At 30.9% G+C, this 25,444-nt stretch overlaps 7 protein-coding genes across 7 annotated transcripts; all 7 read right to left on the bottom strand.

Moving 5' to 3' along the window:
- Positions 1-238: 238 nt before the first annotated feature.
- Positions 239-2,179, bottom strand: BX663DRAFT_452479 (uncharacterized protein). Its single transcript, XM_051523782.1, has 2 exons — positions 1,366-2,179; positions 239-1,269 (listed from the first exon to the last, which is right to left on the bottom strand). Exons 1-2 carry the CDS (start codon positions 2,132-2,134, stop codon positions 281-283), a joined length of 1,758 nt encoding a protein of 585 aa, XP_051383853.1. The 5' UTR covers positions 2,135-2,179; the 3' UTR covers positions 239-280.
- Positions 2,180-2,209: 30 nt separating this feature from the next.
- On the bottom strand, positions 2,210-2,957 carry BX663DRAFT_505507 (uncharacterized protein). Its single transcript, XM_051527075.1, has 4 exons — positions 2,930-2,957; positions 2,739-2,826; positions 2,578-2,634; positions 2,210-2,510 (listed from the first exon to the last, which is right to left on the bottom strand). Exons 1-4 carry the CDS (start codon positions 2,932-2,934, stop codon positions 2,277-2,279), a joined length of 384 nt encoding a protein of 127 aa, XP_051383852.1. The 5' UTR covers positions 2,935-2,957; the 3' UTR covers positions 2,210-2,276.
- A 9,043-nt stretch (positions 2,958-12,000) lies between these two features.
- On the bottom strand, positions 12,001-13,539 carry BX663DRAFT_535910 (uncharacterized protein; the record flags this gene model as incomplete). The annotated part of the gene is made up of 3 exons (XM_051530610.1): positions 12,001-12,179; positions 12,257-12,901; positions 12,923-13,539. 2 exons carry the CDS (start codon positions 13,537-13,539, stop codon positions 12,442-12,444), a joined length of 1,077 nt encoding a protein of 358 aa, XP_051383851.1. The 3' UTR covers positions 12,001-12,179; positions 12,257-12,441.
- A 923-nt stretch (positions 13,540-14,462) lies between these two features.
- BX663DRAFT_550937 (uncharacterized protein) lies at positions 14,463-15,401 on the bottom strand (the record flags this gene model as incomplete). Its single annotated transcript, XM_051531250.1, has 4 exons — positions 14,463-14,496; positions 14,554-14,917; positions 15,212-15,304; positions 15,368-15,401. The coding sequence occupies 4 exons, from the start codon at positions 15,399-15,401 to the stop codon at positions 14,463-14,465; spliced, it is 525 nt and encodes a 174-aa protein (XP_051383850.1).
- An 80-nt stretch (positions 15,402-15,481) lies between these two features.
- Positions 15,482-16,522, bottom strand: BX663DRAFT_505492 (uncharacterized protein). Its single transcript, XM_051527074.1, has one exon. The coding sequence runs from the start codon at positions 16,035-16,037 to the stop codon at positions 15,846-15,848; it is 192 nt and encodes a 63-aa protein (XP_051383849.1). The 5' UTR covers positions 16,038-16,522; the 3' UTR covers positions 15,482-15,845.
- Positions 16,523-17,543: 1,021 nt separating this feature from the next.
- BX663DRAFT_505490 (uncharacterized protein) lies at positions 17,544-19,187 on the bottom strand. Its single transcript, XM_051527073.1, has 2 exons — positions 18,397-19,187; positions 17,544-18,283 (listed from the first exon to the last, which is right to left on the bottom strand). Exons 1-2 carry the CDS (start codon positions 19,068-19,070, stop codon positions 17,710-17,712), a joined length of 1,248 nt encoding a protein of 415 aa, XP_051383848.1. The 5' UTR covers positions 19,071-19,187; the 3' UTR covers positions 17,544-17,709.
- Positions 19,188-21,217: 2,030 nt separating this feature from the next.
- Positions 21,218-24,394, bottom strand: BX663DRAFT_530550 (Brix domain-containing protein; the record flags this gene model as incomplete). The annotated part of the gene is made up of 5 exons (XM_051530324.1): positions 21,218-21,441; positions 21,511-21,754; positions 21,819-22,055; positions 22,133-22,265; positions 22,713-24,394. 5 exons carry the CDS (start codon positions 24,392-24,394, stop codon positions 21,218-21,220), a joined length of 2,520 nt encoding a protein of 839 aa, XP_051383847.1.
- Between the last annotated feature and the right edge of the window lie 1,050 nt (positions 24,395-25,444).

The raw sequence follows: 25,444 nt of genomic DNA, 5'->3' as shown, positions 1-25,444 counted from the left end.
CATATATGTAAATATTAACTACTTGTATCCTCTATTTCTTTTTCTGTTGTTTTAAAAAAATATACGTATCACAAACTTTCAAAATGGCATCATTTTTTTTTTTTTACTAGACAGAGAAGCAAGTAAAGGTAATGTTTGATTGGCTAGAATTGTGGGAATTTTTTTTTAAAGTCTTTCTTGTTTCAAATAATTAAGACATAGAGTGATATCTGTATCTTAAAAAAAAAAAAGGCTGTATGCATGCTAATAAACGAAGCATATTCACTTTTATTAAATATAATTATGTATTAAATTTACATTCAATAACTCGACGACCGACAAGTTCAATTGCCCAATTGACTGCATCAATTCCTATTCTTTGACAATTATTCAATATCAACTTTTCTAAAGTTCGATGATGTGATTGAACTAATTTATGTAAACCTACACCCGTTACATTATTACAATGTGTTATGTCTAATCTTTTTAATTCTTTTGTAACTTCTGCTAAATCATTCATAATACTGTCAGTAACACCTGGGTTCCAAGAAATGGATAAATCTTGTATAGTAGGACATGAAGATATGATTGAATGTAAATTCCATTCTTCTAATGAAATACAAGCGTTTATGCTTAATATTTCTATACAAGGTAATCCAGGCTCTATAGCTAGTCTAGCTAATGTATTATCCAAAGATCGACAGTCTACTATAGTTAGTTGCTTTAAACTTTTGTACCATTTTCTTATAATGAGTTCTAACATGGGCCCTGTAAATGATAAATCACCGTAGATGCCAAATGCTTCTAAACCCTCTTTTTTTGTCTGAGTGTTTTGTCTCTCAGCGTTCACCGTTGAATACCATTGTGTCTTGATTTGATAATTTGATCCAAAAGTGTAATTTAAGGTTTTCAGGCTGGATAGGAGTACAGGATCTGTGAATGTTTCTGCCAAATCGATAAAATTAATATTGAATGTGTAAAAATCCAAGAATGATAAGTTGTTGCATTTATTTAAAATCCATTTTGCAAGTGTAATATCATCATTTATTGAAAGCCTCAAATGAGTTAAATTAGGTAAGGGCTGAGTGAGAAGATCATCATAGATTACAGAACCAGTTTCAATACCAATCATAGATAAATGAGTTAAATGAGGGCACGCTGGTAAGATGTACTTTATTACATCTACTACTGTCAAATTCCCTTCGTCAATCCTAATACTTTGAACATGTTTTCCTACCAATCTTAACATTCTTAAAAATAAAGTCAATGGTATCTCACAACGTACGAAATCTATGAATGCAAAGAGGAAATATGTCATTTAATTGTCTCATTTTATCTTTACTCTTTTTTTTTTTTTATTATTATTATTATTTTATTTTATTTTACCTAGAATTTCTATATATTGACAATTCTCATCAATCAACAATTGAAGGATCTTTTTCATTTTATTTTGATCAACATCCATAATTGCAAATCGTCTTACATGACGGCCCTTGGCATAACCCAAATAGTTTTTAATTGTTGTAAGAGATATTTTTTGATGTCCAAATTCTAAATCACGCCACATGCCTGACCAGTTCAAAGCAAATGCACGCCAATTCCTTGATACAGCTGTACATTGAATGCGACGATCAAAAGACAATTTAGAAAAGATAAGTGAAATGATATCATAAGGCAAGACGTTCATAAAATCTTGAACATGGTCAGATTTTGCTTTCTTTTCTGCTATTGCCTTTATGGCTACAATCTGATTATATCGTTTATCTTGTGGGCTTACTTTATCTAAAGCACGAGTGTAAATATGAATCGCTTTATCGTATTTTTTTTCAAGTGATAATATTTTGCCAAGCCGCAAATAGCCTCTTGCATCGGTAGATGCTAATTTAACCATTTGAACAGCATCACGAGTGGCAAGTTCCATTTCGTTTAATTTCTCATAGGATGCTGCACGACAGTCAAGAAGTGTGATATGATTAGGCTTTAGGGATAAAGCACGAGTAAATAAGGCAACCGAATCTTTAAATTGATTTTGGTTAAATGCTTCTCGAGCATCAGAAAAGATCTGCATCCAAGGCTCATTATTCGTTTTGGATGCAACTGTTTTTTGTTGTTTTATTTTTTCTGATCTCTCTAATGTTTGTTTTCGTTTATACATTAAACTGAAAAAGGAAAAAAAAAAGCTATGTATATCTAATAATAATAATAATAATAAAAGAAAGAATCGGGCAAATTAAGTATCATTATTTATTTTATTTTTTATTTTTATTATTATACAACAACATGTCCCTTTCAATAAACTACATATCTTCAGCATTTTGCTTTGATAAAGTGGTATCATCAGGAAGACTGTTATCACTATTTGTGCCAAATAAACTCTTTATGATAGGTGCACCATAATAGATAATAAAAAATACAAAAATGATAATTGTTACATAAAAACAAAGCTGTCTCTGACGTCGTTTAGATATCATTCGATTCATCTTCCCAAATGAACTACTAAGACTATGTCCAAGTCCACTAAATTGATTATGCTAATAACAACAACTGTGTAAGTTAAAAAAAAAAAAGGCTTCTTCTTTATATTTTATACTAACTTACCGATTCATCTAATAATCTATCCTGATCTGTTACATCTTGATGAATATCAATGGTGATCTATACATAATTGCATTGAAAAAGTCAGCTAAATGCTCTATTATTATTATTATTATTACTATTGTTATTATTATATTCTACTAACTGATTTTTATGAAAGTTACATTCTTAATTGCTGAAATTTTTGAACTAAGGTCATTTAAACGCACATCATTCTGTTGTTCATAAATGTAGCCGTTATTTTTAGATGAACTATAAAATATAACTATTTAATTAAATTTACACACATACATAGATGTATATTTCTACGTGTCTTTATCATTATTAACATATATATGTATATATATATATATACCTCATTTCTATTCTATATGTTTATACATGTATCAAAAAAAGAAAAAGAAAGAAAAAGAGAATAGGAATTTTGTTAGCCGTTTATGGCATGAGGATGTGCTGCATTTTAATATTGACAGCCAATTACAACACACTTTAAAAAGATTTCATTATCTATGATGGTAAAAGCAACTATTACTATTTTGATACTAATAAAAGACTATTACTTTTTTTTATATAAGGGAGTTAACTCCAGTTTTAATTTAATGTCCTCAATTCGTCACTTGTTATAGAGGGAGAGGAGAAAAAGATGGTATATAGAAGGATTCAAAAAGAGTTAAGGACGGGCTCAAAAGAAAGTTGTGAGGATAAATTAAAGATGATACAGTGGATGATCAGGGTTAAACAGAACATGCTGGAAAATTTAACGGTAGTGAGCATACCAAATAGATTGCTGAATGCAGGCAAAGGCTTGGTAAACGGATAATTCAGGGAAAAGTGAGTGAGAAGAGCGATCAGGAGATAATTGCAGGTGGAGGACGGAAAGGTATTCCTCATAGACAAAATGTAGGAAACGAGGTGAGATGTAGTGAGAAAGAGCTTGACGCCATACGATAATCTTCAGGAGGGCACGAGAAGAGGAAGTGTTCTGTGTTCTCAATGGTTGGTGTGGTAGATGTTGTGGCAGGATGACAGTGTGAACAGAAAGAAGTAAAGTCATCTGGCATGTAGTGGTGTAGTTTACGACGCGTTGTCACTTTTTCATGAATTATACGAAACCAAGTATGACGGGTATTCAACGGAATTTGGAGAGACCAGAATTGTTGGTAGGTAACGTAGATCTAAGAGATGAGTTATCTATATGAATTAATGGGAGAGATTCTTAACTTTTTTTAGTGGGAACAGTGATAATAAATGAATGTGAGATAAATTCAAATTGAGTCAAAAGCATAGATATTAACAAGGAATGGAGTTGATGAGTGCTGGATTTGTTAGTGGTGATGTTGTTGAGAAACAGGTGAGGTACATGCGGCATCATATGGTACATAACGAAGTTAGTGTGACTGAATTAATTGGATAGCTTGTCGACAAGAAACTGGGTGAGCAAGGCCAGAAACGGAGGTACATAGTTGAAGAGATTAAGAGTGTGACATGGTTGTAAGATTTGTAACTTAAATCAATAAGATGAAATAGTCATTATAATAGAACATATAGTGCACTTCTGTCTATAGACATATTAAGAATATATTTACCCTTATAATTAATAAAAGTCCTACATCTAAAAATAAATCTTGTTCTGCTGAATATAAATTTACAAGTTAAACTGGGGTAAACTAAGAATAATGCAAATACGCGTAAACAATTGATTTCACTCAGAGTACACATATTAGTTATAAAAATAAATATATACAAAAGACATGAATCCATATCTATATCTATAATTATAACTCTTAGTAATCATTCTAAAATTATGTTATCAAATACAATTTGTTATATTTTTCATCTTCTTATTACTCATCATCCTTATTCACGAAATATATAAATACTCTTACATTATTAACCCTTATTTTGTATAATTGAAAACATACTAGAACATAGTTGAACTTTAATTGAACTCAACTCTTAATAAACTTATTGACAAACCTCAACGTACTTCTTCTATCTGTATTCTTTTAATTCTCTCTTGACCCTTTTATTTATATTTTATTATATTCTTACCTGTCAACCACAGCACAAGCAAAAAGCTGAAAAAAGCCAGGCGAAAAGCTGAAATGACAAGAAAGCCAGGTGTTTTAAATGTAAAAGAATAGGTAAGAGAAAATAGAAACGTCAAGTCTGTGAAAACTCGGTATAATTTATTGAAGGAAAAAAAAATACAAAATTTGTACCAGAAGAAAATAACATGGAAAAATGATAAGGGCTATTTATATGTTTTGCAAGGTGAGTGATATTAATAGAAGTATGATTTAGATAGGTGAATACTACTATAACAAAGCCTTTAAGCACAAATTTTGTCTCCAAATAATTCTGCTTGTAGTATGATATATTTTTATTCTTTATTCTCCCTGAGCTGACGCTGTTACTAAAAATATACCTAATCATTATCTCTGGGGTAAGCAACACGTTAATATTAATTCACAGTGAATATTCCAGCTATAACAATAATATCAATTATTTATGAGCCACTATTATTATTATTATCATCCTCTAAGATGTTATTACATAACAATATTCAACATTATAGATGTATATATAATATGTATGACTTATGTGAGTGATTATGTAACAACATATAACAGTCATAGCCCTATTGAATTCTTATTATTACATAATACAATGAATATTATTATTATTTTTTTAATACTCGAATATTCTAACAATGACCGTTATTAAAACTAAATATTGTATAATACACATCATGCTGTAAAGTACAATATACAGGTCTTATTTGAATAACATCTTTATTATGTAATAAATGATGGTTTATGTCTATTAACTTAGTTATAAAAGATGACTACAATTATAACACCAGGCATAGATAATGTTCTGGTGGATCGACTAAGCCGTTTATCCCCTCCTATGGAAAAAATTGGGGAGAATATGATCCTTGATAAGTCCAATAAAATAAAATGGATAGATATTTAAAAAAATTAGAAAAATCAAAAAGCAAAACGAGAAATTTAAAATAAATTATACAGAGTATAAGAATGGAGATTGCATGACACCACCAGAGAATGAAAGAAGAGCTATTTTAACAAAAGCTCACGTATTCGAACATTTTGATGCCGAAAGTATAGTAAAGGCTATTCATAACGATGGCTTACATTGGCCGCATTTATTAGAAGATGCTGTCAATTTAGTAAAATCTTGTAAAACTTGCCAAAAACATAATATTGTAAAGTGCGGTTTCCATGAATTACGTCCCATATATAGTTAATATATTGGGCGACCATTGGTCTTTTGATTTGGCTGAATTATCATATTATACTGTATATAATATCCTATAAATAATATAAACCTTATTGAATTCAAGTCGTCTTTGATTCAATAAAATAAAATATAAAAAATATCAGGAACATATACTCAGATTGAATAATAAATATTTTATTTAAAACTTAATCAAAAATCAAAATTGCATTTTTTTTTGTAACTTAAAATATGCCCATAACTTTCATTTTAACGATATATAGCCTTGATCCATAGATTCTTTGTCTTGTATGACCAAGGTTTGGTATTAAATATTTATCGTAGAATTCACAAATTTGCCTGTTTGATCATTGTCACAACTTCTAAAGGTTTTTCAGCTCTCTACATTTCTTACCCAACTACCAATGTTAAAAGGATTCATATATCTTCTATCATTTTTATCAACTTTGGCCACTAAGTCAGTACCCTTAATATCCTTCCTTATTATTAAAGTAGTTATTTTTAATGTTGGATAGCTTATTTGATGTATCAGCTATAACAAGTCTGCCATCAGTTTCATACTATTTTTTGCGCTATCAATCCTTCTTTGTGTCCTCATCATTAAAAATTTGCTATTTATTTTATATTGTTGTTGTTGTTTTTTAATTTGTTACATTTAACAACATCTTCTTCATTTGTCAATTCTTTACATAATATTTCTTCTATTTCAAGTCTTTGTGTATAACCAAACTAATTTCCTTACTGTTACATATTATAATTTACAAGTATTCTGTAACCGTAACAAGTATGACAGTGGTTCTAAATAAATAACGTGTAACTTTTTATAGCAATTGTACTACACAATACGTATTAACTTTAGAGCCCATCCTCCTTTCTTTTTCATTTTTTTTTATTTTATATGAGAAAAAAAAATTATTGAAGAGGAAGTCCTTTATAGTGTAGAGGTGGATTAGATTCTGTTCTTGTTTGCTTCTACTACAGCCGTGTTACTCCCAGAAATTCTCTCAATGCTGCGGGCTTTCCTCTCTTGCATGGTAGGAAATTACCCCGCGATTTAACAACATCTTTTTATCGACCTCCATTGAAGGCCTGGTGTTGAACATTGGATCCTGGAAGGTAGCATGTTATCATTAAAGCTCAGAACTAACCCCGATTTTATTATTTAATCACTCCCATCTACAGCTAACAAAGTTCATCTCTCCATGATCGCCGCTAGGCCAACAGAAAGGCGCTACCCTTTCCGATCAAGTTATTATATTTACCACAATTTTTTTGTTTATAAACCCAAACTTTTAGGTGTAGTTGCCGAGTTGTGGTATTCAAAAAAAAATAAAAATAAAAAAACATTTCCCTTTTATGCATGCATTTGCTATAATCTCATATCATCAAACAATTTTTTTTTATAAGAATTCAACGACCATCGAAATAAATAGGTATAGTCAGAGTCACTTACTCTTCCTTTATTAAATTTTAGACTTAAAGTACATGGACAAATAGTATAAAGGAATGCGGCTTCAACTTATTTATGTATTATACTTCTTCATGTTTTATAAACTTAAGGAAGTTGGTACACTCTACTGACAATACTAAGTAGGATTATTCTGTCGTAACTAATATTTTTCTAATGCCTCCCTGATCTTAGATATTCTTATATGAATACCTAACTGTTAAAATCATAGATAAAACTGTGATATTACTTGTAAAATATCAAATAAAAAATATTATAAAATGAAAATAATAAAAAGATAAAAAAAAAGTCAATGAAACGGAACAATAGTTCTAAAGTCAATCATTTTTATTTATGAATTTAAATTGATGAGTATTTATAAGGATTGTTAAAGAAGTATGAGATAAGATTCGAATCAAAAAAGTGTTAGTTACAACCGAATAAGACATGTTATAGATAATGAATTCCTTGATCCGCTTGTTTAATCAAGAAACATGACATTATAAGTCAGCTTATGACAATATGTATTATTATTTTTTTTAGAAAGGAAACAAAGTGCACATTACCGCTATTGAAAACGTCTATTCTCTCAAAAGGGTCACCACGAATGATATTTGTTAGTTGGTTATAACAAAAGCTAACTGCATGCGTCCATTTCATACAATGATTAGTCATCTTATCAGCTTAATTATAGCACATCGTATTTAGATTGATTTCTGTCATATTGTTTGGATCAAACATATTTCATATGCTTGTCAGAAAAGAAAAAAAAAGAAAGGTTTATATAGTCATTACTGGAAAGTATATATGTATAGGTAATGGGCTATTTATTATGTTTGCTTACTTTTTCTTAGAGAGCATAGCAAAAATATCAAACTCACTTAAATTCTTTGGCACGTTAAATTTACATTATTATTAGGTATATCAAACACATCTTCTTTAAAGCACTCTTGCTGTATCGGTCTCTTTCTTTCTTTTATGTATACTGTATTTCAGTAATGGTATTAAAGTCGTTTAACAATTAAATATATAGATTCTTTTTTTTATAATCCTAATGATAATAATATACTCATATTTCTTTTCAGTAGAAACATAGTGCAAAGTAGTATTCGTTATCATAATAAAGAAAGAAAGAAAGAAAGAAAGAAAGACAGAAAGACAGAAAGAAAAAGAAGATTAATAAGGGACATTAGAACATCATTTACCTTCGTTTGCTGATGACTGTCATTGAGAAATAGGCTGCTTGAGAAAAGAATCAAAAATTGTTTCTACATTAGATATAGCTTGCTTAAAATATCCGCCCCCATTTTGAAGTAGCCTCACTAGAACCAAAAAAAAAAAAAAAAAAAAAAAAAAAATATGTATACATAAAAGAAATATAAGTTTTCTAATAAGTACTTAATATCTTTAATATTTTGTACTCATCTTAGTTAATTTAAAAAAAAAAATAATAATTTGATTGTAAAGGAAGAATAATAATCATGATAGTTTCTCTGATAAGATATTAGTTAATAGTTTAAATAATCACTACTACACCACATTTTATATTTCCTGTATTTTTTATGTTAATTACTTTATAACTTTTCTACTTGTTTTTATACTTCTTAAAGTCAATTTGGAGCAAAAAGATATTTTATAATACAAACAATAGTTAAAGAAGGCACAAGATTATTAAAAGACGCGTAAAAAAAAAGAGATATTTATTTATTGTATTTTATTTTCATTTTTATTTCATATAAAAAAAGTGAATCCCCAATTCGTCAACAGTAATATTTACTGCAGTCCAAAGGTGGCCGCGTGGAGGCTAGGATTCGTTGCACCTTCTTTGTTCTTGTATTTTTTATTTTTACTAGGAGGTTAGAAAAACCATAGCGATCACAATATGTAACGCCCTCTGAATCAACAAGATACCCTACAATGTCCTCCTAATTCAAGGAGGGCAAGATAGGGTGTCTTCCTCATCAAGAGCCCGGTACATAAGTGGTAACCATGAGAAAAAGAATTTCCTCCTAGGGCAGGGAAGAAGAAGAATAAAATAGTATTATTTAATGACTTACCTACAGAAGAAATAGTAATAATAAAGAAGAAAAAGAAGAAGAAGAAATAACTTTGAATATCTACTTTTTTATAAGAATAAGGAGGTCGTTGTTGTAAATTACAGTCACAATCATATGAAATCCATAGGAATATGTGTTACCCCACATTTAATACACACAGTTACATTATTTAATTTTCTTTCTTTCTTATAAAAAGTAACAATGTGTAGAATAGTAAAATGTTGTCAATTTTACTTCTTCTTTATGACTATATGAAATGTATTTATGCTCAAGAAAAGTAAAGTAAATAAAATAAATGTCTTTTGTTTTCACTTTTTTGTTTATATTCTCATAAACTTTCTTTTTTCCTAATTAGGCAATTAATATGCATCTCATTTGAACAAAATACTACTATTTCCTAACAAGGGGTATTTGATAAGTCTAGTCTCCCTTATGTTGTGCTTAAAATCATTCTTTTACTCACATACATCGTTTGCCAAAATGAAGTTGTAAAGATTAACGATTTTAGATTCTTTGATGTATGCTATGAAAACCAGTTTAAGTATCTTTAGCTTGCATTCACAGTGATATTTTCCCCATTTTAAATTCTATATACTGTTTTAACATCAAAATATGTGTGATATTTCTTGTAAAATATCAAATAAAAAAATATTAAAAAAGAAAATAATATAAAGACAAAAGAAAGATTGACACCAGAGTGACAAAGCTGCAGCAAAAAACCAAAAGGTACTGCAGCCAATCATTTTTATGTTTTTATAAAAGAAACTCTAGATGTCATGGACCAATTTGAGTATTTAGAAGAGGTATTTTTAGTTATGGATAATGCTTCTATTCATAAAAGACCAGATATAACTGATTTCATCATAGAGAGAGAGGCTATAACTATATTTTATGGCCCACTTACTCACCAGAGTTCAATCCCGATTGAGCAATTTTGGTCTGTAACAAAAAGTAAGATCAGAAGAGTTAAAAATTGCTTAGTGGAGACACCTTGCAAGATCAGATAACTGAAGCTTGCAACCAAGTTCCTCAAAGTTATCTTTATAATATTATCAAGCATTCTGATAATCGTTTATACGACTGTTTAAATAAAAATCATATTTAATTTTTTTTTCCTTCTATATAATCGTTCTTATTACTATTGCTGCAGACTTTAGTGAAAATGTGTCAAATAAAAAAGCGGAATTTCAAATGAGGAGGGGGGGGTTCTCCAAAATGAGAGAGGGGGGTTCTCCAAAATGAGAGAGAGAGAGGGGGGTTCTCCAAAATGCCCTTTTATTCCCAATGTCTATTATAACACTTATTTACCTAAAACATGCCTGTCACATTTGCCAAAAAGAATTCAAAAGTCCATTTAATTTACGGCGTCATATCTCAAGTATCCACAACAAGTCATTACCACCTAAAGACGCAGATGGTTATTACTCAGCATTAGATGGAAAAGTCATAGTGCACGCAAAAACTCTAGATCGCTTTTGAAGCTAATCAACTTTTGAATCAATTTTGAAGGAGAATACAATTCGACATTACCGCTTAAATTCTTAAAGTTATTTTCATCTGGTTTTCTTTTCCTTTCCTTTGTAATAATTTCTGAACATCGCTAACATTGTCCAAGTTTTTTGCGCAATCTAATTGACATATGGACGTCGAATTTGGTTTTTTCCTTTAAATCATTTACAAGGACAAAGTTATTCTTCGGAGCATAAGCTTGGAGAAGTTCCTTTGTAATGTTCTCAGGAATTACTGGAAGTATAGAAGGTTCTAATAAAAGCTTATTAATTATAGCTGATTATTACTGTAAAATGGTAAGTTTATTATAAAAGAGAGACTGGTGATGCGTATAAACAAAAAAATTATTCAGGCTTAACTAAATAACTGTCTATGATGTTACTGAATAGTATATCAGAAGTGGTACAGTTGAAAATTTATCTAGAGGAAGTATACGTTAAAATAAGAGAGCAGTATTCTGTATTTATCGAAGATATATATATAGAAGGTTAGACTGCCAAATAAATTTGGAAATATGAGAGAAAAACTGTTCGAAATTAACTGGTTTTCTCTTATCATTCTGAAGAGAAAATCGCCTCTGAATTAATCAAAAGTAGATTTCTGTATACCAGAGTGAACTACAGCAGCTTGGTATCTCATGTAAAACCAATTGAAGAAACTGGGTTTAACTCAAACTTAATCTGTGAAAGAGGCTTAAAAAAAGAAAACATTCGATATAATTATTCCACCAGCTATTTCTTGTTAAAGCGTAAAAGACGTTACAGTAACGATGGTGAACAGAAGCGCCAACTCTAGCAAATTATTGCTAATTTTAGATATAATAAATATAGTCCTTACTCCTTTATTATGGACAATACTGTCGTATACAGACTTTAGCTTAGACTTGATTAATATTTGTAATTGTGAATAATTGATTATTATAATTATTAATCTACAATGCATTGAATATTCTGTTATTTTGATTATCATTATATATCTAATTGAACGCATATGACAGCTCCGCATTGGTCATCAGATCAGAAGTGAAAGAACGAAAATACTATTCTTATTCTGATCTATTAAATGGTTCAGGTACCAATAGTAACATTCCCGTGATTTATTAACAGCTAATGATAATATCACTGTCATTGAAAACTATATAAACTCTGTATAATTTTGTCTTAAAGAGAAGGCACAGTTTTGTGAAAAATTATACTATAATATAGCTGTGTTTACCTCTTGCCGACGTACAGCCATCCCTTCAACCCAAGATTAAGGAATGTTTTCCTAAGTTAAATTATTAGTTGAATGAAACCTCATGCTTGCAAGAAATTGATAGATTATATATATATCTATAATGTAATAGACAAATTGTTCGAGATTAAGAAATTTAGTTTCAAGCTGGGGTATTCACATATGTGTTTATTACTTTATAGTAAATTAATAATAAGTTGTGTCTGGCTTGTCTAGTTTTTTTTAGGAACGTTAAACATGATATTTCCAATATCTAAAAACGTAGAGTCATGATGAGGTATATTTTAGCTTAGGTCGAAATGGTGTCAATATATTATTGATATAATTTATCTTAAAACTTCATTCATAGTATATGTCGAGTTAAGGTAGAGGCCGGTCATTGATCTCATCTAAAACATGTAACGCACGATCTATATCTTTGACAAGAACAATACCAGAGTTTTCTTTCTTTATGGTTTCCAGAATGGTTTCTTGTTCTCGAAGGGATGTGAATAGATATGCAACAAGCTCAAAGACTTCCATCCATGATACGCGGTTATTGAAGTTATTTGGAATATCTGCATGTCGTACTTCTGTTTGAATATAGCTGCCAATGTTGATATAGTCCATTTTCGTGGTGGATAAAGTAATAGTGGTGCATACACATTGCAGAGAAAAGGACAAAACAGAGCAAAGACTTGAAAATGATGCAGCGGCGTGACGTCGTACAAATGAATTCAAAAGTTCAATGGATGCATACAGTGCTTTGACAGTATCCCCCTGAGTGTGTTCAATATTCTCTTTGTCGATACAATTGCTTGACCCTTCCATGATAAGTCGACTATAGCCATTAATGTCGTACCCTATACCATCGTGATACTTGACAGTTGCAGTTCTCATCCATGATTTAGGGTCAATCGTAAATTCAACATGCTCTTCGGTCGGAATTTCGCACCATTGAAAACCAAGGAGCTGGCTGTGGTCGCCAAAACATTGAAGAATTGGCACAACTCGATCAATCCAATGAGTACGTTCAAATTTTGACTGATAGAATGCATTGCGATGACATTTGCTGCAGAAGTCGGTTAAAACGAATTGAATGATTTTGATCAAGGTAGCGTCGTGAGCCATAATGTCAGCAGGCTGTACAAATGTCCAAAGAAAATGAGGCAAATTTGGTAATTCCACTTCCAAGGCCTGCTTCAGCATGTTGTATGCTATTGGATATTGTTTTAATGATACCATGTTTGCTTGATCTGTAATTTGCTGCTTTGCAAGGCGTTTATGCTCTGGCGACAAATGTTCATTGTAAGGGTTAATTATAGTTGCAACTGGGGACAACGTGGAAATATTCTCGCTAGTGATCTTGGGCCGCTTTGGTGGATGTAAGGCTGAAGACGCATCGCGAAAAAGATAAGTATCTTTCTTGGTTTTAATGGGGATGCTAGGAATATTATGTTGCGTTTCGTGAGTAGACATATGATTCTTCATCCATTCGAAATCAGTTTGGAAAGTCCAACAAGACGGGCAAGCATAATGAGGGACAGCATCTGGAGTTTTTGCATGCACTATGACTTTTCCATCTAATGCTGAGTAATAACCATCTGCGTCTTTAGGTGGTAATGACTTGTTGTGGATACTTGAGATATGACGCCGTAAATTAAATGGACTTTTGAATTCTTTTTGGCAAATGTGACAGGCATGTTTTAGGTAAATAAGTGTTATAATAGACATTGGGAATAAAAGGGCATTTTGGAGAACCCCCCTCTCTCTCTCTCATTTTGGAGAACCCCCCTCTCTCATTTTGGAGAACCCCCCCCCTCCTCATTTGAAATTCCGCTTTTTTATTTGACACATTTTCACTAAAGTCTGCAGCAATAGTAATAAGAACGATTATATAGAAGGAAAAAAAAATTAAATATGATTTTTATTTAAACAGTCGTATAAACGATTATCAGAATGCTTGATAATATTATAAAGATAACTTTGAGGAACTTGGTTGCAAGCTTCAGTTATCTGATCTTGCAAGGTGTCTCCACTAAGCAATTTTTAACTCTTCTGATCTTACTTTTTGTTACAGACCAAAATTGCTCAATCGGGATTGAACTCTGGTGAGTAAGTGGGCCATAAAATATAGTTATAGCCTCTCTCTCTATGATGAAATCAGTTATATCTGGTCTTTTATGAATAGAAGCATTATCCATAACTAAAAATACCTCTTCTAAATACTCAAATTGGTCCATGACATCTAGAGTTTCTTTTATAAAAACATAAAAATGATTGGCTGCAGTACCTTTTGGTTTTTTGCTGCAGCTTTGTCACTCTGGTGTCAATCTTTCTTTCTTTTTTTTTTGCCCGAGACAAGAACAAAGTGAGAGGTGAGGACGCTAGGCATTCTTACATTAGTATGAATCACACCATAGACAGAAATAGCCCCTAAAATGGTATGAGATACAGCTTGAGTACTTTCAACTTCTATTACCGGTGTTTTACCCCTTAGGTCCCCAAGCACCTGTGCGCTTCAGATTAATATGGAAGCCTGATTCATCGATAAAGACGCAATTTTTAAGGAAATTGACGTTTGAATTAGCAATTCCAGTAGCCCACTGATATCTCTCCTCCATATTCTCCTCATTGTTCCTTTTATGGGTATGAGATGCAGCTTTTTTGAAAGTGAAGTTCATGTCAATTTTTATAAAGTCGTGAACTGCGGTTTTTCTAATTTTTATTCCTTCAAAATTAGCTGACAATTCCTCGATAGCGTCCTCAACAGTCGCAGCTGGATCCTTATCATATAATTCTATCAAAAAGTCTTTGTGCTCATCATTCAGCTTTTTGATATTTCCTCTTGCTTTCACTTCGAAGAAAGTGTCCGGATTTTCCTTATATTTGGCCCACCAGCGCTGGCCAGTTCGAGGGTTTATATTATATAACCTGACAACCGGGGCAATTTTTTTTTAGGACACTTTGCAATCATATAATGAATGAAGTTGAACTTATCAATAGGTGAATATACTGTATAAGCTTTTTTTTTTCTTTCTTTTTCGCCTCTTCATTTTTATGTCTTTGCTGTTTTTGTGTATTGGATTCCTGGTTGATCTCATCAGGAGCTTGGTGATGAGATAATCAACCTGGTATTGCAAATACTGACCAAGCGTTGTCAAAGTTTTGTTCTGAGGGGTATACTGATCAACTTCCAGTAGTTCAGTGTCATTATCATCTCTTTTTTTTTTACCTTGGCCATCTTCAAAAAAAAAAAAATGAATTGCGCTGTTGTGCTCATTGTTGTATTAAGAAAAAAAAAAACGTCGAGAGCGAATAATAGTTCTAAATTCAATCATTTTTGCTTATAAATTTAAATTGATAGGGTATTTATAAGGATTGTTAAAGAAGTATGAGATAAGATGCAAATCAGAAAAGTGTTAGTTACGACTGAATAAGATATGTTATAGATAATGAAGTGTTAGAACTTTTTGATATTATTTGATGAAATGGATTAAGAGACATAAAATTCTTTGATCCTCTTGTTTAATCAAGAAACATGACATTATAAGTCAATTCATGACACCAGGTTTATAGTTTATCCTGTATTATATAACTTAGCTTATATTATGTTACTTGTGCTCATATCCAGAACTTGATCTATAACAATGGTCACTTATTCTTTGAGCATGATATTTTTGTGTGTGTGTTAATGATGTGTGCTGGATTAAATATTTGTGAAGACCAGAAAGAGAAATCGATTTAATCTCAGTGTATGCTTGAAGTAAGGGATTCCTTGCTTCTCAAAGAACAGCTTCTAGTTTATTTTCGTAAAGATCACAGAGAGAGTCGGTATATTGCGGTTCAAACTTCATGTACCACTTGGTTTGAGGTTTTCTCAAACTAGGCAAACACTTCTCTTCATCATCACTATAGAGGTTCACATAATGCCGAGCTTTTTTTTTTTTTTCTTTCTCAACAATACCCACCATCATTCCAGCTTTTCTTGTTAGAAAGCCGTATTTCAATAATAAAGTCAAGTAGCTCTTGTATTTTCTAAGGAGTATATGATTCCCGAATCTTTGCAGCAGACACTTTAACAGATGATAATTTTGATTTGGTAACTTTTTTTTTCTCTAGGGCAAACATATGCTATTTCACCTTTTATAAAAATATCTTGACGAAAGCCTTCATAGGTACTTGAATCCATAAGTATTTTTTTTAACGTCGGGTTTCCGTTATCTTGTTTATTTCTGGCTGTCCCCAATAATGCCATTCCAAATCAACTGTATCGTATAAATCATTCTAAAGAGTTTTAATTCCTATAGGTTCGGGCTCAAGAATCTCGTCCATTACGTCGAAACAATGAATGTACTCATCTGGTACATTATCAGTAGACATCTCGTAGTAATGTTAAAAGGGTTAAATAAAAAAAACAGGAGCAACAAAAAGATATCCGCAAAAATAAAAAATAAAAAAGTCATCCGCAAAAAAATAAAACATTATTCGCCAAAAAAAAAAAAAAAGTCCGCAAATTCAAAGTAAAAAACCAATATTTTGAATGTTTGCTAGACATATTGGATATTCACAATACGTAAGACCATTATATTATTACAGATAATGCATCGATTCACAAAGGTGAGTTTTATGAGAGAGGATACTCATCAAAGAGGTGACAAATGCGTTTATTTGTCTCTTTATTCTCCTTTCTTAAACCCGATCAAAGAATACTAGGCTTGCTAAAAGTGAAATAGTACAAGACAAAATAATTGGGGCATCCAAAACAGTTACAGAAAGAGATCTATTTAGCCATACTCAGCATTGTCTTACTTTTTTTTTCGAACCTTGTTTACATAAAGAACATAATATTTAATGAAAAAAAAAGTAATTCTACACTATTTAAATCAATATATTATATATGTTGCAAATACAGTATACAAATGAAAAAAGCGTTGCACGAAACTAAAAAGGGACGTCCTATAAAATAGTAAAAAAAAAAAAAAAGCGTCTTACAGAAAAGGAAAATAGCGTCTTAAAAAAACACAAAAGATTGTGAACTCAAAATGAGAACTGCTGTAATAGCAACAACAATAGACTATTGCTATACAACAACAAATTCTATATTAGGAAAATAACTATACAAGTTTCACTGAAAAACCCATTACTAAACTCACCCGAGTTTTTGTTGACATCATTTGTATTCTTTTATTCCCAAAAAAAAAAGGGGGAAGGAGAAGAAAGAAAAAAGTTTTTTTTTTATGTAAATCATTAAACTACACATAATACATTCTTTACTATAAAAATAAAAAAGAATAGCTATTCAAATATACTACAAAAATAAAAAATAAAATAAAAGTAATAGATTTTTTTTTTTTTAGATTTTTCCCGATTCTTTCCTGTTCTTTTTTTAAACAAATATAGAAATGACGTTCTATTATCATTTTTTGATGTTGCTATAACAACAAAATGAAATATTTTTAATAATAATGATAATAATAATAATAATAATGATAATAATAATAATACAATAAAATAAAAATACAATGTTTTTTACAAATTAAAAATACATGAAAAAAGGGATAGAAAAAAAATAATGTAATACAAAATATACATTTGCAATGGCGTATACATATACACATGAAATATAAAAATACAAAAAAAAGGAAACTACATGTCAACAATTCGTTGCACTTTGCCACATTCAGGGAGATGTTCACCACGATATTTGATTAAATATTCACCATTTTCTTTCCAGGTAACTGTCTTGTTTACAGGACAACCTTTGCTACTATTGGAACATTTGTAATAAACGCTTTTATTGCCTGTCTTCTTTTGAATTGTATTACCGTTATTCTTCCAAAAGTAGCCGTCAACGTAAGGATAATCACGAGTCTCAACAATTTTAGAGATGGCCTGCATCTCACGTCGACGACGTGGTCTTTGTGGTGTTGTAGATGTTGTTGTGGATGCTGCTGTAGATGCTACTGCTGCTGTTGCTGTTGTTGTTGTTGTGGATGGAAAATAAGAAGGGTTAGCAACAGCGGTGACAAGTGTATCGTTGCCATAATAACGACGTTGCTGTTGTTCATTTTCTAATTTAATCTGAGATGGAAATGGACTAGTGCGATTAGAGTCATCTAAAGCATTATTATAGGGTGGGGAAAGAGGATGAAGAGATGAAGTTCTAGTACTCGTCGTAGTAGGTGTTGTAGAAACGGATATCATTGGTTGAGGATGAAAACTAAGAAAGAAAGAAAAAAAGAATAAAGAGAGAAAAAAAAAGAAAAAAATACAAATATTAATACTACGTGTCTAAGCATAAAACGTATATAAATACACGTATGTATGTATTACCTCATAGACAGCATAGAAGAGGAATTTGGAGAAAAGGTACGATCATCCATTTCATCTGAATTTGCGCTGCCATCAAAAGAAGAACCTAAGGCAGAATCACGACGATTACAGTCAGAATCATCCATTAACATTTCGAGGGCACTAGGTCTTCTTGGTGGTGCAAATTGATTTGTATTTAATAAATTATTATTGTTAGAAAGAATATCTGGTGTTTGTGATGTGGTAGTAATATTTAATTGTTGCTGTTGTTGAAGTAAAAACATATCCAATTCTTTTGCTCTTAATTTAGCTTCTTCTGCTCTTCTTTTATCTTCTTCTACTTTACTTAATAAAATAAGACGTAATAATTCTGGTTGTGACTGATAATAAACAATCACTTCTTGAAGATCACACGAAACAGGATTAATAGCAGGATTATTTGTAGTATTCATAGTTGTATTACTGTTATTTGTATTACTGAAAAGTGCAGAAGTAGGAAGTGAATTACTTCTCCAATGTTCAAACTCTTGAGGTGTTTGTGAAAATACATTTGATTTATTAGAACGAGAATTATTATTGTTATTATTATTATTATTATTATTAAAGGAAGAAGGCTCAGTATAGAGCATTCCACCTACTTTAGGCGTTGTTGATGACATATCTTTTAACATTGGTGGAAACCCAAATTCGTTCATTAATATTATATAATAATTTTTAAGGGAAGGAAAGGGGAAATAATAAACAAAGTTATGAAATACAAAAAAGAGAAAGGCCTGTTTTTATTTTTTTCAGTAAATTCCCGTCCTTTTTATTTAATTTTTTTTTTTTTTTTTGATTCAAAAAAAACAAGGCTTAAGATGGAGTGAAACAAGTAAAAAAAAAAAAAAAAAAAAAAAAAAGTGGGATCACAAACCATTATAATTAAAATTAAAGAAAATAACCTATGAAACCCAGCATTTCTTTACTATAAAAAAAATAAATAAATAATATTTCACCAATAATATTTGTAACACTTTTCCCCCGCAATGTCCACCTATCCTAAAATCGTATTATTCATGTTATATGTATTAAGTTACCGCTTTTAACCTATTTGTTCATACATCAAATTAAACTAAAGAGGAGTGATTATAAAAAAAATTCCCTCCTCCATTTCCCCTTTCTTATAAATAAATAAGCTCTCTATTTTATAAAAAATTATACAAATATATTAAATCAATAGGGTTATGACTATAAAAGGGTTTTGACATGATTCCCTATGAAGATTGCTGATTACATAAAATTTTTTTTTGAAATGTTTCTGTTACTAACAAAAGAAAATAGCATGAGAGAAGTTAAGTTTCAAATCATTTAATTGGATCGGCGATATAATAAACTATTTTCCACCCAATTTTTATGTACAAATTAAAAATTTCTTTTTCATTGCCCTAGGAGGTCAAACAGGGTCCTTTTTGTTATTACTATGCGACATGGGATCTCCAATTTTTTTTTCGGGAATAATAGAATAAAATCCCACTACTTTATATTGAATTATTCACAACATAAATATAGAAGTCTTTTCCATTGTTGTTTTTTTGGTTTCCCTCTTTGCTTCTTCGTGATATAAAGACTACAATCTTTTTTTTACCTTTTGTAAATAGATGATATTTATTATAATCAAATAAACCTTAAATTTATATTTTTGACTAAAATTATATCACCTCATTTTTTTTTCTTGCTGTAAATGTAAGTATTATATGAAAAATACTAGCAAACATTCATTTGTTACCCCACGCACGGATAACAACGTAAAGATCTATAATGTACATAAATATGTCGATTGCTCTATTTTATTTTATTCTATTCTATTTTATTTTAATTTATTCTATTTTATTTTATTTTATTTTATTTTTTTGCGTATTTATATAAACACAGGTAATAAGAGTAAAAAATAAAATAAAATGTACTTTTATTATGTATAATACATTCAATTTTCATATAAGCTTATATTAAGTATATTTTTTTTTCTCCTGGAAGTTTATTAGTATTATTAAGTGTAATAAAAATGTCTATTCTGTTTGATAAAAGATCTTCCTCCTTTATTATGCAAACCTATAGACATGTATTTGTATATTTTAAGCTCCATTTATCTTGTAACTGTTTCATTTTTTTCATTTTTTTTTATATATATATTTTTATATGAGTGTATAGATGTTTTTCTCGTTTACCTTTTTTTTTTTTTCATTGAATATCTTTACTTTGGTTAATAAGCTAACAAGTAGCTACTTTTATTATAAAGTAATAAATAACTAAACTAAATTTTCTTCTTCTTTTTTTTTGAGTTTTTACAAAATATTCAATAGTTTCTTTTAGGAACCAGAAATAATTTATTGTATGTCATGTCTTAAACATCCCCTCTCCCCGAAACACTGTACAAATATGTTGATTAAGTAATCGATCAACTTTATATATTCCGACAAAAAATGAGCGTGATGAATTAAAAATCGGAGTTTCTATTTTGCGGGATTTTAATAATGAGGTAATGAAATAACAGTACTATTAACTACTTCTTCCTTCTCTTATTAAAATAATAGAAATAATACATAGCATTGTATTGTTACTGGTTTTTTTTTCATGTTTCATTATAATCCCCTTTAAAGAAAAAGTCAACGTTAATTGGTTAAAATAGTATGTGAATAAATGCATTATAAGATATTATATGCTTAATTAAAGTTATTGTCTTTAATGAATAGTTTACTGCTTGTATCAAGTAATTCCCCTTTTTTACTCTAAATGATACAAGTAAACTTTCTCTCTTTTTAACACATTATTTATTTTCTTCTAAAATTATTTACAAAATGATACTTTATTCTTCGTCATCCACTTTTTGTCTTTTTGCTACCTCTTCTTCTTCTTCTTCATCTGCACCTCTTTTCTTTAAACCCTTCATCTTTCTTGTTTGAATCTTATTAAAGTCTTGTTTACCAAGATGAATACGACCATATTTATCACCCATCTCATCCACTTCAATATTCTTAACCTTCTTTGCCTTTGCTGTCTTGGCTTTCTTACAAGCTGCATTCCACACATCTGCTTTAGGTAAAGTAGTACGTCGAATAACCAAATCATAATGAGGTCCCATTTCTTCTAATTCAACACGTGGAGTCTTGAGTCCACTCTTTTTCATTTGAATTGAATAAGTACGTAAAAGAATACGTTCACTATCAGGTACAGCTGTTAAACTAATAACATGTTCAAGTCCTGCTAAGTTAATTGCACTTGTCTCTTCACCATTAAAAAAATCTAAGAAAAAGTTTTTGATATATTTATATTTTTCTTCAGAATCGAAACGTTCGCCATTAAAGACCATCAATGGTTTTAAACCTAATGAACATTTAGCTCCCTATCAAAAAGATATATAAAATGAATATGACTGATAGATTTTTTCTAATATATAAAGACATTACAGGGATGGAACTTAATGATTTAGCATTCTCAAGTCCAAATTCATACATATCCAATAATTGATGATTAAACATACGAATGAATGTAACATTGTGGGGTCTTTTTTTAGAATGAGAACCAACGATAAGATGAGCTGAATCGTTCTTTTGAGAAAAGAATTCAAGTTTTTCTTCATCTTCGAAAGGTTTAAGTTCGTTCTTTTTAGTGAAATGAATGGCATTAGGACGTTTTAAAGCATACTATGAAATAAAAAAAAAGTTAGAATCGAAGTTTTTTTTTTTTTTTGAAAATGAGGTATCTCAATTTATTCTCTTACCAAATCTTTTAAAGCATCATTGACTACTTGACTAGTTGTTGATCCACGTACAAATAAAGATGTCTTGGGATTTTCATTGACTTTGGCTTCACGATTCTTCAAGAAACGTTTGGTACGGGCATTTTTGGCTTTACTATTTGTTTATTTATATAGAAAAAAAAAGAAGAAATAAATGCATAATTAATAAACATAATTCTTTTTCTTTGACTTGATTACTTATTAATCTATATACTTACACTGTACGCAACATGTTTGTTTTATTAAATCAATCGAAATTTGACCCTAAAACAAGAAAAAAAAATAGTTCAAAGGAGTCAAAATTGATTTTACTACAAAAAATTAGGAAGAAATAACAGTCATAGTGGCTTAACTCCGAAATAATTCAATAACAGAGTATAATAAGTCTGTTGCATTATGATCCAAGAGGGGGAATATTTTATTTTATTTTATTTTTATTCAATATACAAAAAAATAAAAAAAAAAATTCTATAATAACTAATTAATAGGTTACTTTTGTTTATTTGCTGATCGCCTAGCCTCTCTCATCTTTTCTAGTGCATCTAATCGTTCAAAATCTGACCTTCTTTGCTCTCGTATCTTTTGAATGGTTTCTGTCAATCCTAATTGTTCACATCCTTCTAATGCAATTTCATACGACACATTGTCGGGTAAAACGCCTCGAATCTTCATATCATGCCAAACATACATAGCCTCAGATACTTGACCCCCCTTTTGTAATGCACTCATTAATGTATTATAGGCTGATACAGGTAAAGCTACTCTTTCTAGCTTTGTATCATTATAGACTTGCATCGCTGCTCTCAAGAGACCTGCATTTGCAAGTGCATTCATCACAATTGTATAACTTAAATAATCAGGCTCACTTTTAGTGTTATATTTCATCTGTCGATATACATCTAATATAAGCTTTTGTTGATGTTGTGATTGTGATGGGGATTGCTTCATGAGGTTAGCCAAGATAGATAGATAGATGTTAAAAGTTCGGGTATCAGGCTTGATTCCAATGGCTAACATTTCTTCCCATACTTTTTTGGCACTATTCCAAGTGATATGAGCATGTGAAGCCATGACATTAAATACAGAATTATAGGTATAAATATTTGGCTTTACATCTACTTTTTCCATTTCTTCTAATACAGATAGGGCCTTGGGAAAATCACGAGCTCGATTACATGCTGTTAAAAGGGATGTAAAAACAATAGTATCAGGCTTAATACCATTCTCTATCATTTCATCGTATAATTGGAAAACAGAATCAGTTGGAGTATTGACATCCTTAGCAAGGGCATCTAGTAATATAGAATAGCTGTAGGCGTCCATCTTCACTTTCTCTTTATTCATATTCTTGAGAAGATGAAGTGCTTTATCAAATTGATTTTGTTTTACATAAGCGGATAATCCTTCATTAAAATCTTGAGTAACAGGTTGAGTGAATTGCTTCATGTCTTGAAGAGCCGTTAATGGGTCCCAATCCATTAACAAATAGATAATCATACGTGGATTGGTTTCATTTTCACCTGTTGGTGCTGTTGATTCTGACATTGTTGCTATCCAATAATTCCGTAATTCATCAAATAGTTTTTGTTGTTGGTCTTTTGTCTTATTCGGCCTTTGATTAAGTGCATCTATGACAAGACCGTAGATACTTGCATCTGGCTTTGTTAACAGACCCTTCTTTCGCATTTGCTTATATAATTTAATAATCATCTCTGGTTGTTGGTCCTTTCGATAGAGTGTCATCATAAAGCGGTAAGCTTGGATAGATTCAAGTCCCTTTTCCAACATTTCTGCAAAATAAAAACTACAGCCTCTTACGTCCTTAAAATGTCGTAAAGCGGACATGATACGTATATAAACGAACTCTGTCTCTAAGAGCAAATTACGTTTTCGAAGTGAATTCAGGAAGGAATAGAGATCTGCACGTGTCCCTAATCGAACAATACCCGTGATAAGCGTTGTTAAGGAGACTTCTGTTAATTGAACTCCCTTTGCGTTGACCATTCCCTCAAAAACAAGTTTGGCTGATGAGAGATCATGACATTGATTAATATAGACATACATCAGCATGTTACACGCTCGTTGAAAGATCTCTCCATACTTGGGGTTAGTTTTTTTTAAGCTATCAAGGTGACGAAGAACACACTGAAGTCGCTCGATGGTTTGTGTGCTGCTGAGAGATTTATCTCGTACAATGTTATTACAAATAGCAATATAATCAGCTTCTGCCCATAAATCATCCATCCTTTGAGAGAACGTGTTCCAATCTATCGTAGGTTCAGTCGCAGTTGTAAAAAGTCGTATATTCACCATTTGTTTAGAGGATTGTAATGCGATTGCTGATCTAGAATGAATGCAAGTCATGTTACTAATCGACTTTTTCAATAAAGGCCGTAATAATCTTGACTGTCTAAACATGGTTGTAGAGAATTAAATCTAACAAAAAAAAAAGAGGGAGAGTGATGGAGGAGGTATGGCGTAAGAAAGACAAAAAAGTAAAATTTCAAGAAGAAAAGATTAATCTCGGCAATTTTCTTCCCCTAGTCCTCAGTCTTCGCCCCCTCCCCTTAAACTCCCTTCCTGTTATTATATTTATTTCAAATTAAAAATACAAAGTCAGATATATTTACCAATCAAAACAACCTTGTTACAATTAAAATATCAATTTATTTGATTTTTTTTTTTTTTTTTTTTTTAAATGACCAGATGGGCACAGTGCATTTTTCATCTACGATATTGCTCTAGCCAGTTCTAGTAGTGTATATAAGAAAGAAAAAACCTCTTAAGAGACAAGAGGGAAAATGAAAAAAAAGTATAAAAGTTGATAGTAAAAAAAAAAAAAAAATAAAAGAAAAGAAAAGAAAAAGAAAAATTCAGCAATTGTACAGGAGTATTAACACTGTTAGTTGAGCAACCAATTCACCAGTATCAGTAGGAGGATCAGGAGGGAGTTTTCCGTGGAAGATATGATCCATCATGTGTAGTATTGTACAAAACCTTGGCCATCGAACCGTCCAAGGAGCAGCAAGGTGTGCTGTTGATGATTTTTTTAGTAGGCAAAAGATTCAGCAAGAAAGAGAGAGAATCTTCGATCGACACCCGTAATAACAGCCGATGATGCATGTGGAGACAAAGGATGGCATGGCGACGAGTAAAATGTTCAAAAGGGTGGTATATACAGGGACAAGGTATACCACCAAGTAGCCATCCAAGACGCCAACATATAACCTGACTGCGTTGAGTTTTGGACATCGAGCAACCAAAGGAGAGGGTCTAGTGCCACCGTTGGACGAC

The sequence above is a fragment of the Cokeromyces recurvatus genome (genome assembly GCF_025118155.1).
Source record: "Cokeromyces recurvatus strain NRRL 2243 chromosome Unknown BX663scaffold_9, whole genome shotgun sequence".
In the NCBI taxonomy this organism is placed as follows: domain Eukaryota; kingdom Fungi; phylum Mucoromycota; class Mucoromycetes; order Mucorales; family Mucoraceae; genus Cokeromyces; species Cokeromyces recurvatus.
The sequence above is the reverse complement of the archived record's forward strand: the minus strand, read 5'-3'. Positions and strand labels throughout refer to the sequence as shown.